The sequence below is a fragment of the Drosophila novamexicana genome, unplaced genomic scaffold (genome assembly GCF_003285875.2).
Source record: "Drosophila novamexicana strain 15010-1031.04,08,12 unplaced genomic scaffold, DnovRS2.1 tig00000485-arrow-pilon, whole genome shotgun sequence".
Classification (NCBI taxonomy): Eukaryota; Metazoa; Arthropoda; class Insecta; order Diptera; family Drosophilidae; genus Drosophila; species Drosophila novamexicana.
Window position 1 is genome coordinate 1,474,231 of NW_020824808.1, and position 18,795 is coordinate 1,493,025.

At 36.8% G+C, this 18,795-nt stretch overlaps 1 protein-coding gene across 2 annotated transcripts in view; it reads left to right on the plus strand.

The window, feature by feature from the left end:
* The first annotated feature begins 645 nt into the window (after positions 1-645).
* Positions 646-18,795, plus strand: part of LOC115761253 (acetylcholinesterase) — a 47,434-nt gene continuing 29,284 nt past the window's right edge. For both annotated transcript variants that reach the window (XM_030702966.1, XM_030702965.1), the window contains exons 1-2: positions 646-679; positions 15,583-16,503. In XM_030702966.1, the coding sequence (XP_030558826.1) occupies positions 16,217-16,503 (287 nt within the window). In that variant the 5' untranslated portion in view covers positions 646-679; positions 15,583-16,216. The remainder of the gene's footprint in view (positions 680-15,582; positions 16,504-18,795) is intronic.

The window sequence follows — 18,795 nt, forward strand, 5'->3', positions numbered from 1 at the left end:
CATATAAAACGCCATGCATATATATCAACAATACAAATTTTGAGCAAAAATGGAACAATTTTGACACACTGTGCAGGGCTCGCTGCTGTAGCGGGAACAGCCGCGTGAGAGAGTAGCTGAGCGGAGAGCAAAATCAGAGGCAAGAGCCAAAAGCCGAGCGCAGGTCGTAGTCGTAGTCCGTATGTTTTGTAGCACAGTTTAAAGTACGCATTGCGATGGTTTTTCACTTTAGTTTAGCTAGAGACATCGTCGTGAAATGAACAGAAGCTCTGCGAGCAACTGCATTCCAGCGGCGAATCGACGGCAGATTTGAGTGCGCAAAAAGATAAAATAATAATAATAAGAATCATAATAATAATTAAAACAATGCATAAGTAAATTTCAGCATACGTGTATTTCCACACACACACACACACACACACATTAGCATACACACGTAAAGACTATAAGATTGTGTATTTGTGTGAATTTCCCAGTTTTGGTAGTACCAAATTATTGCCAAAATAACAGTGTCATAGTAAAAGAATTATCAAATTTTCGCAGCAATAAAAACGCATCAAATTTAAATCTTAACTAAATCAAGAATTAAAAAAAAAGACTTCAGAAGTGACATGTAGAACGGCAGAGAGAGAGAGAGCGAGAGAGAAAACCTTCAGATCTGAAGGCACGAAAGCTTAAGGTAAGTAAATCCTTGCATGAACGGCTGTTATCGACTTAAAGCTGCTGTTGCCGCTGCCTAACAAGTGTGGGGCAAGGAGGGAAGCGATGGTCGGGACCGGTTGAGGGGTAAGGTGGATGTTGTTGAAAGACTCATATTATTATGATGCCGATTTTTGCATTTAACGATTTTTGATGAGTTCCCTGATCCGTAAAGTCCTTAGCAATTTGCAGCACACGCACACAATCAAAGCCTGGCTGTGGGACCAGGCGAAAGTGTCCTACAAATTCATAATTTGCCTGTTTATATACACATTGCTGTATATGTAAGGCACACACACTCTCACACACACACACTCACAGACACACACACACAGGACTCTGCAGGTATTGGTGGTTTATCGACTGGCTGCCGCGATGGCTGCCTCAATGTCTGCCCGCTTGTGCTGCCTGTCAAAAAAAAGGAAAAAAAAGAAAGCGGAAAGGCAAGAAAAACCATCCAAAACAGCGAAAGTGAAATTTTGTATAGACACACACACACACAGGCACTTTTATGTATATGCATGATTTTTTTTATTTTTTGGCACGTAGGCTCCATAACTTCCGCTCGGGCGGCTCTCGCGCACACCTGTACCCAAAAACACACACACACACATACACACATACACACACACACACACACAGACATAACTTGACAGCGAACAACATTTGAAATTCTGATGAAAAGACACATTTTTATTTCGGATGAAGTACATTTCTTTCTTCTTCTTCTGCGCTGCTTACCTTTTTATCATTGTAAAAAACTTTTAAAATTTGTTTACTTCATTTTTTGTTGCTAGTTCTTTACCTTTTTGTTGTTGTTGTTTGTTTCGTGCAGTAGGACAAAAACGCTCGCACACAAATTTCGCTTAATTCAACTGTCGATTTATCACACTTAAAGCAACAACAACAACAACAACAACTATAGCTATAACTAAAACTATAACTAGCCAGAGCACATCATATTATAGCATATCATCATCGTGATGATGATCTCGCTGATTGCGATTGCGTGTGGAATTCGGTTCCATTCCATCTGAGTTCCATTTTATTTGATTCTACGCTGCAATCATGGGGCCTATTTATATTCTATAAAAATGCCACACAGTTGCAAACATCTGTCCAAACTCAATGCTCGTTATGTGGTCCATCTACTTTTTTGTGGGATTTCACGATATGTGCGGAACTGCACTTTAGATTGAGATTTATATGAATTTATATTGTGTACACCCAAAGAGAAAAACACAATTTAAACAAAAATCTGCTATTTTGTGGAATTTTCACAAATGGATTTCAGTTTTTGCTTGTTATTTATTTTGCGTATTTATTTTGTTCATGTTTAATCTGAGCACAGAAATTAAACAAACATTTTAAAATACTTTGATCTGTTTTTATTTATACCCTGAAAATGGCTAAAAAGGGTATCATATGATTGTGCAAATGTATGTTACAGGCAGAAAGAATCATCTCCGACCCCATTAAGTATATATATTCTCGATCAGCATAGCCATATTTGTCTGTCCGTCTGTCCGTCCGTTCGTATGTATAAACGCGTCGATCTTAGAACCTATAAGATTAAGAGGCTTAAACGAAGGTCATCCGCGCAGCACGAGTTTATTAAGTCTGATAGTCGATAATTTTTCCCTTTTCCAAGCATTCGATAAGAATCGATATTAAAATCCTGTTTTTTTTTTAGCCTCTAGAACATTATAAACAGATAAAAAATCTTTAATTTTATTAGCTATGAGCGCATAGTTCGAGCTGCATTTGTTGTCGATAGAATAAGTTTTAGGGTATCGGGCACTTCCAAATAGAGCACTCATATAAATTCTTAAAAAATTGTTGTACATTCAAATGTGAGCCAAATATAATTGCAAAATGCCTGGTTTATAAACAATTTTGTGCTTTGTGCGAAATGATTTTATTTGCCTTTGATTTTTTGCAGAAAAATATATGTGCACAGAGTTTTTTCAACAAACTAGAATTCACATAAAATAAATAATAAAAAAAGATTAATTTGATTTCATTCGCATTGGAAGCATGTTTTTAAAAGGCTGCACAAAATTCAAAAATTTTATATTTTTATATCAAAAATATAACAAAACTAACACGCAACAAATGAAAATGTCCAAGTTAAGCCCTACAATAAATATGGTATGTGTGCAATGCCAGCGAGAGGCGAATGTGTTTAATATGAATAAAAAGCAAAGACTATTTCTTCTTATTTAATAGAGTATATTAATTTATATTATTTGAGGATATTATAATTATCATGAAATGAGCAACGCATATAAGGGGACTTTCTTGACGTCATAAAATATATATATATTCTTGATCTGTCATCATCAATAGATAAGTCACTATAATCATATTCGTCTGACTGTAAAAGGCACATTAGGTTGTGCTCTTTGCATTTTATTGGATGTATTTCTTTTAAAGTGCCCTATTTTGCAGTCTGCTCTCGGAAAATGACAAAAGTAGTTAAAAGCGAAACGAAAAATGCATTTTCTTTGCTTGTTGACAACGATTTATAATAGACCAAAATAAATGCATCTGAAATATATTCTTTTAATAAAATATCTTCCATATTCACATTTCAATGCCAACTATTCCGACAGATGCTTTGTCTTGTTTTGTTTTCATGATATCATATATTATCACAATAAAAGATGCCAAAATAGATGTGAGCAGAAGCTGTTCTTGTTTTATAGGACAAACAAGTGCTTTTTTGTTGTTCAATTTCAAATAAAATCGCTCGAGTTTAAGTTGTGATGATTTCCTCTTGGTGTAGCCAGTTTAGCGAACTATTCACGCTTGATCATTGTCATTCACTTCTAGAATTGGACTGCAATCGACTTCCGCTTGGCATCAGCTCATCGTGTCAGAGAACTCCGTGACCACAAATTCCCGGGCCACAATGCAGCAGTTCATTTGTGCGCACAATGACCATTTGTTGCTGCACATCCACACAGAAGCAGACCTCAACCCAGCCTCACAGCCTCCCAGCCCCAACCAATGGAGACTCCGCGTATAGAAATGCGTGCGGATACAGACGAATGATTTTGTCATTTAAAGTGCACAAATTAAGCGGAGATTTGCCCCGGCAGCTAGATATATACATATATGGCATATATCATATTCCTCTTGTCACCCCAAATGCATTCGGACTGAACTATCCGAATTGCATGTCGCTCCCAGCGAGTTCAAAAACTTAATTGAATAAATTTTCACAATATATATCAACTTACAATGGAGAACTGAAGCGTGGGAGCTGTTGGCTACTTGGGTGCGTTTTCAGGGATTCCAAAATCTACAAAGCGACTGCCTCTCGGAGACGGCTCCTCTATTTATTTGCGCATATTTTTTGATTCAATGCCAATGGAAAAGTAAAAAGCGCACAAAGGCACAAGGCTTAAGGCGTGAAACACTTGAGAATTGTTTTGCACTTTTATGTTTGTTTGCCAGCTTTTCCTTTTCCATGTGCGCCTTACACATTTTCCTTTTGTTGTTCGGAGAATTATTTGCACTTGCTTCACTCCACGGGGTTTCGTTGGCTCGAATATAATTTATATACATATATACATATTTTTTTCTTTGCCACGCGTCCCCTTTGCGGCTAGGACTTATGTATGTGTGTGTGTTTGTGTGTGCGTGTGTAGGTGTGCTGGTGGATTTGTTCCTTTGGCTGGCGTGTTCTGAAATCGAGCAACACATAAAATTCACATTTGTCATAAAAATATGCAAATGAAATGTCATTAAACAATCGGAAGGACAAACGAACAGGCCCAACAAAAAAAAAAAGAATAACAAATAAATAAAACAAGTAACATTATTTAATCTCACACTGTTTTAGACTATACCCAGCTCTGTAGGGTATGTGTAGAGTATTTATATGAGAGTGAAAATTTAATATCCCATCCCCGCTTATTATTATGGTCAATTATCACAAGCTACAGGAGTTCTTCGAGAAATGTAATAAACCCTAAGAACCCAATTAACAATAGTCAATCATCGACAGCAACTAGAGTTCCATGAGATTATCTGCAATAGTCTCAAAGGAAAGTTATTGGCAACAACTAATGCCTCGCAATAATGTCAGGTAGGAAATCGAAAGAAATTAATGAGATAACAGATCCTTTGAAATATAAAATGCTCTAAGAATCCATGATAACTAGGTCCTTGAGATTATCTGAAATAATCTCAGCAAGGCCTTCGCAAATGGATAAGTTAACAGATTCTTTTCGCCAAGAGATTGGTATCATATTGACAACAGCAAAAGAACCTCCGAAAAAGGCAACACAACAATTTAAAATGGAATATCTCCTCAGAACCCAGTTATCATTGTTAACTAGTTCCTTGACGACAACTAGTTCATTGATATTGTCTGCAATGACCTTAGATCCTTTTTCTTCAAAAACCCCGTTTATCATATCGACATCAACAAAAGTTTTTTAAGCTTCTCTGTAATAATCTCAGCAAGGACTTCGCGAAAAATTAATAAGGTATCGGATGCTTTGCTCCAAGAACTCGGTTATCATATTGAAAGCAACAAAAGTTACTTAAGCTTCTCTGCAATAACCTCAGAAGGGACATCACAAAAAAGAAAATAGCAGATCCTGCCACAGTTGACGTAGCATTAAAACGCAATTTTATTGCATGTCCTTGGGGGGCATTGGAATGGCGTTGCCATCATTGTCTTAAGGACAACAATGACGGCAGGCGGCGACAGCCCAACAATAACAAAGGGAAACAAACACAAGGCAGAGTGAGAGACTGAGGGAGACTAACAGAGAGACAGGGAGATGAATAAAGAAAGGGACAGAAACTATGTCTGTTGTTTAACATTAGTTTTATGATTCTCCTCTTCTTCTTCTTTTTTTTATATGTCCCTTCGCTGACTACTTTTATTGTTTCCCAGTTCTGTTCTCCTTGCGGCCATTGCCCGGCGATAATAATACGATTTGTTGTCTATCTACTGCAGGCTCATTAGATTTTATGCTTTTCCCTATTGAAGCTCAGTTGCATTTCTCCATTTCTCTAATCCCGCCATGGGACACAGTTTTATTTGTTTTGGAGACTCGAATGTCTTAGGGAAATCAATTTCTTGCAACTTTTTTGTGTATAAATCAGTTTTCTTAAAGTCTAAATCTAGTTTTCTTAAAGTTCTAATACTTGACTGGCTTAGGCAACATCATTTTCAGATTTATGTTTAATAATAAAGTTAAACTAGCAAATAAAAAAATGGTCTGTGCAACATTTTATCTTTGCTTTCCTTCGCGATGTTTTAATATGCCCTTTAATAAATTGGTCCACAAAATTTTATTTTAATTACTTTATTTTCGCCCGTTTTGAAAATACGCTTCTTGTGGTGGAAGCATTAGACGGGCCGCTCAAATCAGTTGGGGAAAAAAGTACTTGAACAAAGTTCGACTCATTCTGTTTCCTTAAGGAATTGTAATAACAATAACAATAAAAATAATAATAATAATAATAATAATGATAATAATAATAATGATAAATATGAGCTACAATAATAATAATAATAATTTAAATAATAATAAATTTCCACCCTTTTGGAGACGAAAGGGTTCAAGCTTAGGTATCTCGATTTATGTGCAACAATATTTTTTCATATATGTATATGTTTCGCAATATCCCGAAGAAAAATATTAAATTAAATATGTTCGCGCAGTTTAGTAATTCCATTTTTTATAAAATCTGCTTCAGGATTTCAACTAATACCCAATTAAAACTATGCTAGATCTATTCAAATGCGCATTACTGTTGTGCTGGGCGGTTTCTACATACAGATAATCACTTGCACATATACATGTGTGTGTATGTGTTGGGTTGCGCTGGGATTAAAATGTCTGCTTGGGTATAAAAAATGTAGCCAAGGGTAAAATAATAGCAAGCACCAAATGCCGCATGTCCCAGTCAAAGGGAGTAAGCCAAAGCTCTGTTGCGTCTGTGGGAATTCGCGGCGTACGCGCGATTTTGGTTTTGCAGTCTGGCTTTAAGCAGTGCAGTTAGATTAAAGCGCAGCTGTGTCAGCTAAATTAAGCAGACACTTAATTTTCATTGGCCATATTGTTATTTATTTGGCTGTGTATATAAATTAATTAAGTTTATTTTAATTACGCATACGCAATGTGTGCAAATGAAAAACAATTCGTTTTTCGCTGTCAATTCTGTTGCCTGGGCAATTACATGAATTGGGACTAATTGACAGGCGCAGAATAAATGTATATAATAGAGGCATAATTGTAATTATTGTTGCAAATCAAATATATGTATAATTGCAGCATATGCCAATTATATTTCCATTTGAGTGCCGCCCCCCGTTAAGGCCGAACAACAACCCGAAACCAACAACTGTGTGCAGCTCTCAGTAAGAATTATATTTAGGAGCTTACAAATCAGACAGCTGGAGCAGTATCCATCTAGCCATCTATCCAGCTATCGATCCATCTATCTATAATGTATAACTCCCTTAACGCGCTGATTATCGTCATGGGAAACCCAATTAAAGCTGTTTACGCTGTAATGAACCTAATTGAACCATCGTCATCATCGTCAGTATCACCATCAGCCCCATTATCATTAGCTGTAGTTGATGCTGTGATTGTTGCAGCAAAGAACTAGCGATGCGTAATATCGGTAGTGCATAATTATGCATGTGATGTGGGGGGAGGGAGCGTCATTCAGTACTGTGGCACGTGGCGTATGCTTGATGTGCTGTAACTAATATTTCCATTTTAATTAGTTGTCCTGCGCCATTCAAGCCCACGACTCGATTTCATGAGCTGGATAGGACGATACAGCTTCCATGCACATAGCCAATCTGCCAGATTGGGCTTTTGTTTTAGGTTTCGGTTATACCGAGCGCTGTGACATCACAGCCTGGGTCACGCTTTGACATTGTGCGGCTGCCCTTTGGCCAGCAACAGTAGCGGCAGCACCGCCCGAAGGCAGTTGCTTTCATTTCTTGCGTCATTTTATGTGAAAGCCGCGTTCACATTTGACATTTTACAGAATCAGAGAATAAAGAAAGAAGAGGAGCAGTAAGAAGAAGAACGAAGAGCACTTAATATACAACATGCTGGGCGGGGCTAAAGCCAACCAAAAAACTTACTATTCGCATTGGTCATCCTGGCGTACACCTAATATTATTTTATTGTTTCCTTAAATTGGAAAATAAAGCGTTGCTTTAAGAATAATTTTATTTCGTCTGCTGTCTCTTTCAGAGTATTATTGATTGTATATAATCTACTAAACTATCTAAATACCAGGCTAATTCAACAGATTCGTATTCTTAATGCTATGCAAGAAAATATATAAAAAATGCAATACAATAAATGTTCTTTCAAGTATTTATCAGATTTACATCATATTTCCATATTTGGCACACAAAATCTTTTGACACATCTTGTGCTTTGCGCCCGATTGTTTCTATATACTACTCCAGGCATTACCAGTGGCAATTTTGGTTTATATTTAACTGTTTCACCTATCTCCGGCCGGTGGAAAATTTAAATCTACCTGAACTATTTATCTTTATGAAAATATGTTTAATAATGAATCAAATGTTGGAATCGATGTTTTCTGCCCAATTTGAGCCCGAAATTTCAACCACCAGAGCCTAGATCACCTTTTATACCGAGGAGGAATGCATTTCTCTCGAATGAATTTGAACAACGATCTTTGAAAATGAATTTGAGGTAAACAAAAAAGTTGCATGCAAACATTTTTGCCGATTTTTCCAAACTTGTGGATGAAATTTTCCTAAACCCTGTCTGCAGCAAAAGTACAAATTCATGGGAAGCTTTAACGATAAAACTAAAAGACTAGTAATAGTAGTATATATATATATATATATATATATATGTGGATGATACTATTATTTATGGTAAAATAGTGACAGCTGTTAAGTATTCTTATCATCTGGCAGCATTATATATAGTTCACATTCTGTAATTTTCGTTTTTGTATTCATGCTTAAGTTTCGATTAATCGTTTAACCGAATCACTGCCTGGCATATCTATGTGCACCTCAGGCACACTGGAAATATCCCAAAAATGTATATGCATATATGTATTTTTGTGTGGGCTTGGCTGTTTATACTTATTAGGAATATATATACTTTACGGGATCTGAGATGTTTTAATCTGTGCGTTTCACATTTCATGACGATATTTTTCATATGAAACCAATATTCGCGTAGACAACCCGGCGTATGCTTTATTATTATATTTAATTGCTTCAAAAAAGTGCAAAGAATTTTGTTAATAAACTCTACAAGAGAAATTTGTAAGATAATTACTTGTAGGTATGTTTATCAACTGTAGGATATTTACTTTATTTTATTTTACTTGCACATGCAGGATTCTCTCTCAGATGCCAATGCCTCGGATTACATAATAAATAAATAAATAAAAAATAAAAATTGTCATTAGCTTGAGAGTCAAGAGTTTGTTGCACGTTTTCGGGGTCGTGTGTTGCCCACGTACGGGCTGGAAGCAGATCCAGGCCCAGTTAGCCCGGCTTACAGTTAAGTTGGGTAGAAAAACTCGCTCTCTTTTAATAAAGTAAGAAAAACGTAAAGGAAAAAGAAAATAAAAACGAAAATGGAAATGGAAAAAGGAAAAATGGTGGCTGCTGTTGATATTTGACTTGTTCATATTTATTTGATTATTGATTTTCTCTGGCAGCCTTCTCGAGACTGGCTTTAAGTGCAGCACCGGGACACCCCAGAGTAACCCGAGACCCGACCTCGCACAGATACACACACACCGCTTGAGATTCGCATATGTCTTCGAGTCGGCTGGGCTGGCTGATGGTGATATCATCAAGGTCAGCTCCCAGCTCAAATGAGCCGAAAGCAAGCGGTGTACATAAAGCTGAACACTCGTACCACTCGCAGGTCGCACTAAATTGAGCGTCTCAGCGTTAACGAGCGCCAGCGGCGCCGGTGGCGAGGGCGGGGGCGGTGTCGGTGTTGGCGGTGTCGGTGTCGGTGTCGGCTGTGGCGCCGTGCCACTAAAGTCGTGGCCGGACGTAGCCACGCGGCACTTGTTTAATGATGGGTCACATCTCCCACACCCCAGCTGCGACCGCGTCCACAGCTGCCACATGCGGTGTCAGAGCAATAAAACCGAAGCGCCACTAAATTCCCTCAGTGTACTCACCCCGCTAACTCTCCGCACACCCACACTGCATGTGCCCCCTGCTCTGCTGCGGCTGATGTTTGCATATTGCGCATCCTGAAAAATAAAACCATATGCTGCAGAAAGACTGCTCGTTAACCAGTTGGCTCTCAATTAAGATGAGAACGTTATATAGATAGATATTTGCTTTACTTTAAACTTAGCTTTATAGTTAGATGTTGAAAAAATGCGCTATTTAGTTAACATGATTTTTCATTATATGTGCAGGCTGAATTTATAGTCTTTTTATTTATTTTGTTCTTCTTTAAGCTTATTATGAAATTATCTTAAAAACGTAGATGCTATCTGAAGACTAATTTAATATATTTGATAAAAGTATAATTATTATTAGACTTTTTGCAAACATTTTTCATATTTTTATGTTGTATTATTAATAAATTTAATAGACTAATTTATAGAATTTTAATACAAGAGTTTGATTCTTAAATGCTGACGAAAATTGGCACAAATATCATTGAATTAAATAAAATAAAATGATAATAATAACAACATTGGTAAAAATTTCAATTATAATAAAATTAAATATTTAGTTTGCTTGCTCGAGGCCCGGGGTTTTATTTATTATATAAGCAACAATAAATACAACAATTGCTTTTCACGCTGCGCTCTTTGACGTAAAGATTCAAAACCGGAGTATATCGGAAAGAAATATATTAAAATAAAATAGTTTTATTTATTTATATTTCTGGCTTTAATAAATTTAAGCCCGGACCTCGAGCCATCACGCTAATAATAATAATAATAATAATTTTAAAAATAATAAAAATTATAACAATAATAATAATAATACCCGAAATAATAATTATAAATAGACTAGGGGATACTCTGATCCCTCTTGTACCAGCTTCCCGAATTGGACTCGAACCTGTAACCAACAAACTACTTGCTACCGCCACTACTTTCCAGCCATTAATTAACGCATTTAATTCATATTAATTAAATTACAAATTCTTCAAATTATACTTTGTGTAGCTGGATATCTCTTAAACTTTAGTTTTTACTTTAACTAATATTTATTTGTTTAATATTTATCCAACCTAAATTTGTTCAAAAAAAGTTAGCTCGGGAGTTAAACATTTTCTTATTAAAAAGCGTATACAGAGCTGTAACCCCATCTGATATTCTCAACTAATATGTTTAATGAATGATGTTCTTAAATACATGCAGATCTGATCTATGAGCGTTTCTGCAGAGTTGACTTTCAAATATCACGGAAACACTAAAGCAGGGTATTTAATGCTCGAATCAGCAAATCTAAACTTTTTATGAGGCGCTCAAAAACGAGAACAAAACATTTGTTTCGTGTTGTTCGTTTGGATTTGTGCCACGCCCGCGTATTTATTTTATGGCGCCAGACATTTGGCTAATGGCTGCAACACGATGTTGCCACACACAAAAGGTCAACTGCACAAACTCAAAGACGGAGCGACGTTAATTTTCGAAAACCGACATCACACCGATACAATCAGCCCTTGGGCTGGGGAAATGGTTGCAAAGCCTCCCACCTAGTTACACAAGAAAACACTTAAGAGTTGAAGCTGTGAAAGGTTTTTCACAACTTTCTGCTAATCAAATTCTGTTGCATTTATATTTAGGAATCTCTTTAAAATGTAACACTTAAAGTTCAAGTACAGTTTTCTTGGCTAATTTCATGTATATATACATATATCTATATCGATGTATATATACAGGTATATATTTAACTGGCAGCTGTCTCTCCTACCTGAGCCAATTTATCAATAAAGTGACGCCAGTCGCGGCAACCCTCTTCAACTCATCAATTAAAACTATGGACTTATATACACCAGCTGGGAAAACAGGCACAACGTCAACGTTTCAGTTTAACGAAAACACAAATATAGGCAGTCCACTCCCCTCCCCAAAGGCCAACCCCACAACCCGGCACACGCTAACCGAATTGTTTTCGTTGCCTCGTTTACCCTTTGACTTTCAGAGTTCGTTTTTGGCTGTTGTTGTGTATCTTTTAAGCAGGCGAAATTCGCAAAAATTCTGAAAGCGAACGCAAACAAAACAAACAAATAGACGGGCTCCATGGCAGGGGGCGCTGTGGGGTGTAGTGGGGGTGGTTCCCCGTTGCCCAACCCTTATACAGTTGACCTTTGCACAGTCAAGCTGATGGCTGACTGCCATCCCAGCCCAAGCCTCGCACACCTGCTTACCTGTGCGCCAGCGTCCTTGTCATCATCATCATCATCATCGTATCGTTAGGGTTACCCCATGACCCCCTGACCCGACTACTCCGCTGCTCTCATTCCATCACATTTTATGCCTTGCTGCAAACTTTGAAAATTGTAATTTAATTTGAATGTCATTAAAATTTGTGCGGCGTAAGTTAAGACCCGCTGCACCCTGCAGCCCATCCCTCCGCTCTTGCTTTTACCCTTTCTTGTATATAATTGCTAGCAAAATATAATACACAAAGCATTAAGATTAACATGCTGTAATCAAGGTTAGAAAAACAGGTTGATTCTCGCTGGTTCAAAGCCCGAATTTCTGTCTTTTTTTTTGACATTTTGAACATGACCTCAAACCAAACTAGATGCTCATAAAAAGGTAACCTAGGTCGAAACCAAAATGAAAATATTTATTTTTTCACTAAACATTGTTTTTAATGTGAATAGAAACCGAGTTGGTTCGAACGGTGAGCCGAGCTGCCGAGTATTAAATTTATTTTCTTGCAGTCGATATTATATTAAGAGTTGCATGATCTTACATTTCATATCATATAAATATGTAGAGTTCGCCTCTTCTCGTTCCTTTTTTCTATTATGGGAAATTTAATCAAAATGTTGCTGGCCCAGCGAAAGTTGAGAGCATAAATTGTGTGTGGCATAAAAATTAAATAAAATAAATGAAACTTAATTTCAAAACTGACGTCTTGTGTCTCTCCTTCCCGTGATAACCCCCTCTAAGCTCCCCCTTGGCTCATACCATTCTCATAAAAAAATGCGCATTTTTATGAAAAAGTTTTTAGTGAAGCTGGCAAGTGGAAGCACAGCAAACGACGCGGAAAAACTGCTGCAACCGCAAGAAATTAAGAAAATATTCACTTAGGCACTCGGCGCCTTATCTGCGGGCCAACAGCCGCGACAGGCGCAGACGCTTCTTGCCACTTAGCTAAAATCCACAACAAACAGAAAATAAATTAAAAAAGAAAAAAAACTAAATGCGTTCTGAAACGACTTTTCCTGGAATTGAAGTTGGGCGTTAGGTGGAAACTCTCCCCTAACAAAGTTTTGCAACTGTCAAGTGCAACAGTGACTGAAAAAAGAAAAATCTAACTTGAAGTCTGGCATTCACGAGCAGCTTGTTACAAGAATTCCAATTGACTTAATTTAAGAGAAATGCAGTCGACTCCTAATCACATTTTAATTGTGCTGCAAAATAATATTTTAATAAGCGCGGCGCCAGGAAGCAGTAGACACTGGCACGGCGACCACCAAGAACTATTATACATACATATATATGCATGCATATACCTTTGTACCTAATGGGCTGCCATCATGCAATCCAGCTGCTGGCTCAAGGACAAGGCAGGGGCAGTCAATACGAAATGTTCCTTGCCACGAAACGGAAATAGGAAACCCCAACTGCAGCCTCTGATGGTGTGTGTGTGTGCGTTGCAGCATTCGGGAATTACTCTAGAAATTATTTAAATCGAAAAGGCTGAAGATTACATATCCTTGTAAAGCAAGCCGAAAACGTCCTTGTTGAAATAATAAAATGACTACTAGATAGATTCCTGACAGGTCTTAATTAAATTTCTCTGTCTTATGTTTAGATTTTGTTAACATATCTTCAGTCACTGTCAGTACTTGTTTAAATATCTTCAGCAAAGCATAATTTAAAGGTGATTCGGGCTTCAGCTTAGGTTTGAAACCAACTAATTGCCGTACGGTTCGATTCTTGTACCTGCTTTTTCACATTCATGAGCCCATCTTTTGATTCGAATTTGGCATTTGCACATTTTGCTTTCAATAAAACAATTTAATTGTTTACTAAACGTCGCGCGCCGGTTGTACGGAAAATATTTTAATATAAATATTTTCATATACAAAATACGCACTAAATTTGATCTGGCATTTATCTATGCCTTTTTTCTGAGTTTTTCTACAAAGTTTTGCATTTCAACATAACAAATTTTTAATTAAAATGAACTTCAGTTTTGAATGTGGTTTATTTATTTTTATTATTTTGGCTTAAAACAATTTGGAATTCGATGCTCGAAATGCTTTGATTGAAAACTAGTTTGCAGCCTTGTTAAAAGACAGACAAGTTTTTCATCTAAAAGGATTAATTGGTCCTGGAAGCTGTATGATAGTTGGATGCTGTCATGTCTAATAGGAGGTTAACAAAGCTTGTAATTCGTATGAATAAGTTACCTTGACATTTGAGATCTATTGTGCTCCTATGATCTCTATGTGATATGTGACAGAGTATGTGTATAGCATACGGTTGAGATTGCAGTTGAGATTACGAATTTATGGTAGGCACAAAATCTGGTGAGTGAACAAAGTTGTAAAACACACAAATAGACTGGGAATGCTGTTGAAAAAGAAATATACTTTATAGGGAGAGATCTTATGCCTTTTATATTCTGTGACAAAATTATAGTTTGCTTAAACAGGGATAAATAAATGTAAAGAATTTTTTGAAATAGTTATTGATTTAAAGAAATATAGAAGACAATTAAGTATTATTATTATTCTAATTTTTATTATACATTATCTTTATTATTATTATAATAATTGTCCATATTATCATTATCTTATTTTATTATTATCATTATTCCTAGTATTTTTTTATTATTATCATTTATATTGTGTCTTGGAAAAAAAAATTATTTGTATGATTAATATTACTATTATTTAAACTTAAATTCTTATAATTCTTGATAATTTTATTATTACCCTTCCTTATTAAAAGAGCTGGCTTCTTTGGTATAGTAAATACATCCCTACACAACCCTCACTTTTTGCTCAGTTGCCGAACTCCTCTGCCAATATAAGGGTTTTTTTTCTTTAAGATGATTCTAGCTGAGTCGGTTGCGAAATTTGTTCAAGTTGCTACGACTGGTCTCAGCTTGGATACACTTTGATGTTTATGGTCCTTTAATGCTGTAATTGACAAGTCAAGTGATATTTATATATGTATATATATATATATACGTGAATACATTTTATGATGTTCTTGCATGCGCAAAGGACAGAGAACGCGATACTCGACACTTGAGTGTGGCCCCGATATTAAACATGTAACAAAATATATATATTCAAATATGTATATGTATACGCAAGTGAGTGGTTAGATGAGCCAGTGAGTGGGGCTGGGCTGTGGCACTCAAAACTTTGAATGCGAGCCGAGAGCAGAGCGCAGCCTCCAGTTTTCTATGCTTTTTGCTATTGCAACTTAGCTCGATGGGTAAACATGCAACACACAGACACACACGCAGACACAGCAGCGCAAACATACCTAAATAACGTAGCATACAAATGGGGGCAACCGAGTGGCAGCCAAGCCAAGTCAACATGCACTTGTGGCAGCAACAAAAGCAGCAGCAGAAGCAGCAGCCAGCTGTGGCAGCTGTGGCAACTGGGAAAACTAAGACAAATAACTTAATGTCTTTTCTATTTGCAGTTCAAACAATAGAGCCGCTGCCACGGGGAGGCGCCAAAAAAGTGCAACAGCTGCACAAAAACTGGAAACGAAACGAACTGAAACAAAAGCCCAAAAGTCAAAGTAAACCCAGACAGACAGAGAGGTACAGAGGGCGAGCCAGTGCGAGGGAGACAGAGAGAGAGAGAGAGAAAGAGTGAACGTGAGAGAGACAGAGTGGGGCAGTGTTGGAAGAATGTGTAGTGCAGAGTCCACACGGCAGCTTCAAGTGGCAACAACAAAAACGGCAGCAACAACAAACACAACCGGATAATAAGCATAAGGGGCAACAACAGCAGCAGCAACACCAACAAAAGCTGCAACGAGTGCGTCAAGTATTTGCGGTAGGTTGCAGCGGGGGAAGCGCTGGCGGAGCGCAGGCCTGTGCCAGCAAACAGCACCATAAAATCCAAAGCCCAAAACTTAATCCTCAAACCTAATCCAAAAACCAAACGGAAACAGCAGCAACAGCAACTGCAGCCAGACCGACGTATTGCGGTGGCAAGTGGCAACAAGGTGACGTCACAGGCCGCTAACTAGGACACTCGCAAATCTCGTTAGCCGCACTTGCATCCTTTGCACCCTTCGCATCCGCTTCCGCATCGACATCCGCGACATGGTCTCTCGGCTGCGTCTCCATTCGCTGGCCGTCGCGCTCTTCGTGCTGTCGCTGCAATTGTCCAGCGTCTGCGGCATCATCGATCGTTTGGTGGTGCAGACCAGTTCCGGGCCGGTGCGTGGCCGTTCGGTGACGGTGCAGGGACGTGAAGTGCATGTCTATACGGGCATACCTTATGCCAAGCCGCCATTGGATGATTTGCGCTTTCGCAAGCCGGTGCCGGCCGAGCCCTGGCACGGCGTTTTGGATGCCACACGCCTCTCGGCCACCTGCGTGCAGGAACGGTAAGTTGAGCGGATTGCGCTCGTTTAGCTCTGCAGATGTAGTTGACCTAGATTTCGGCATGCAATACTGCCGTTGACCCAACTAGCTGCCAGTGACGTCATTGCGACTGCAATGCATCCAACTGACAAAATAAATAAATATACATATGTATCTAAATTAAGTGCGTGTCTACCCCATGTATTCTATTTACTTGACATTCAGTTGCTTACACTAAAAATCGAAGAGTAACATATTGAAAATAGTTCGATTAGTGAGCAGCATATTTATTATTTAAATTAAATTAAATAAAAATAATCCAATTAGAATATAGAATAAAATAGAAAAGGAGGAAAAGGAGGAAAAGGAGAAAAAAGTGTTTAAATTGTTGTAGAATAGAGACAGGAAAATACACAACAATATCATAATAAATTATAATAATATATTAAATTACAATTAATAGTTAGGATAGAGAGATAGTGATTGGAAATGACTTCCCAGATGGGGAATATTTTTTCGTCTATCATAACAGCTTCAACATGATTAAAACCTAAAACACAGGCATATATAAATATTTTTTAAACAAGAAATTTTGCATTAAAAATATAAATATATTTCACTTTTTTCAGGGATCGAAAATAATATATTCCATAAAAAATAAAGTTTACAAATAAATGTAAATCATCATATTTCTTAAATCGCCTTCGATCCACTTCCCCAAAAATATTCAGCAAAGCAATTATTGGCTCTAAAACTGCGTTCCTACGGCAGAGACTCTCTAACTGACTATCCTCCTGCTGGTGGGCGTGTCCACAAAATTGGTTAAATTTAACTAGCCCAAGAACAACTTACTTGGCCTAAAAACGGCGTTCAGATGGACAGTCAGAAAAAAAGACAAACATTGCCTAAGACCCGAACCGATTAAATATTATTAAAATTTAGTTTTTTTTTAAATGTTATTTGCTTTAGTTCAATTTAACTGTTATTATGGTAACGACTTTAATTTGACTTATGTGTATATTTACAATACTACTGATCCTACTGTTAAGTCTAACATATTAAAATAAGAATTCCATCGAATAAGAGAGCGTCTCCGAGGACATTCTTTAAATTAGGGCTTGGAGTCTCCAGTTCACTAAGAATTGTGCTTAGATGAACAGAGAGACTGATAGACGGAAATAATAATATAAGTCTATAGAATATTCTATAGAAAAGTGTTTATGTTCTTAATTTCGTTTTCGCATGCATTCCACGAATTGCCATACCTCGCGCCTAAATTTAAAGTTTCTAGTCAAAAACGTCAAACCCAGGCTGATAGACGAAAAATATCTCTATATTCTATAGAAAAATGTTTAAAGATAAAACTTTGAATCTAACTACTTACACAAAAATTAATAGCATACTTTTTGGGATAAGAGTATGCAACCTAAGCCCTTTGGATAGTTGCTTAAACATGTAGTCTTAACTAAGACTAAATTAACTTAATTAAATCACAGAGTAGACTAGAATAATAGAAAAAAACACAGAAGCAGCAATGATGATAGAATTGGAAATTCTTATTTTCCTTGTCTAAAATTTGTTTTATTTTTTATTTGACGATCATGAATGAAATAATACAACTTATTCCACATTTTAGTCTATAATCCTAGTTGCTGTTGTACTAAGTTTAAAATTATTAAGATTCATAATTTGGAAATTTATTTTTATGGCGACTTCGCAATAATTGATTTATTAAATTACATTTATTCTGTTTATTACATTTATTGAATAATATCCTATTTTCTAGAGTAAAATATAAATTGAAAGAGCTCCTTTGGGGATTTGCCTAAATTGTCGAAAAATGCAGAAAAACTAACTTACTTAAAGTTCGGTTTAGTTTGTTCAAAATAACATTTTTAAAGCAATAAAAAAATTAGACAAAATTAGGGTATAAAAAACAGCAATAGTGGACACATATATAATGGATAATTATTAGTTAAGTCTTACTTCATTTTAGTTTAAGCAGATTCTTAATATGCAAATTTAATTGCGTGGCAAAATCGAATTATATGATATATGTAAATATAGGATACCCTTACTATCTATACTAGATGATATTATAAATATATACACACATTACATATAGTGTCTCTATTAGTAGACTGCCTTTAAGCCCAAACCCAAATATTCTCTCTTCACAGTTTGGTCGATATATTCGGAATGCTTAGGCAAGCAGTTTGGCAAGAAAAGCATTTCAGGCATGACTCAAGTAAATTCTATCTTCGATCAATTTCAGATATACAAAAAGTACTTAATAGAGAGACTAACCTGGTCTT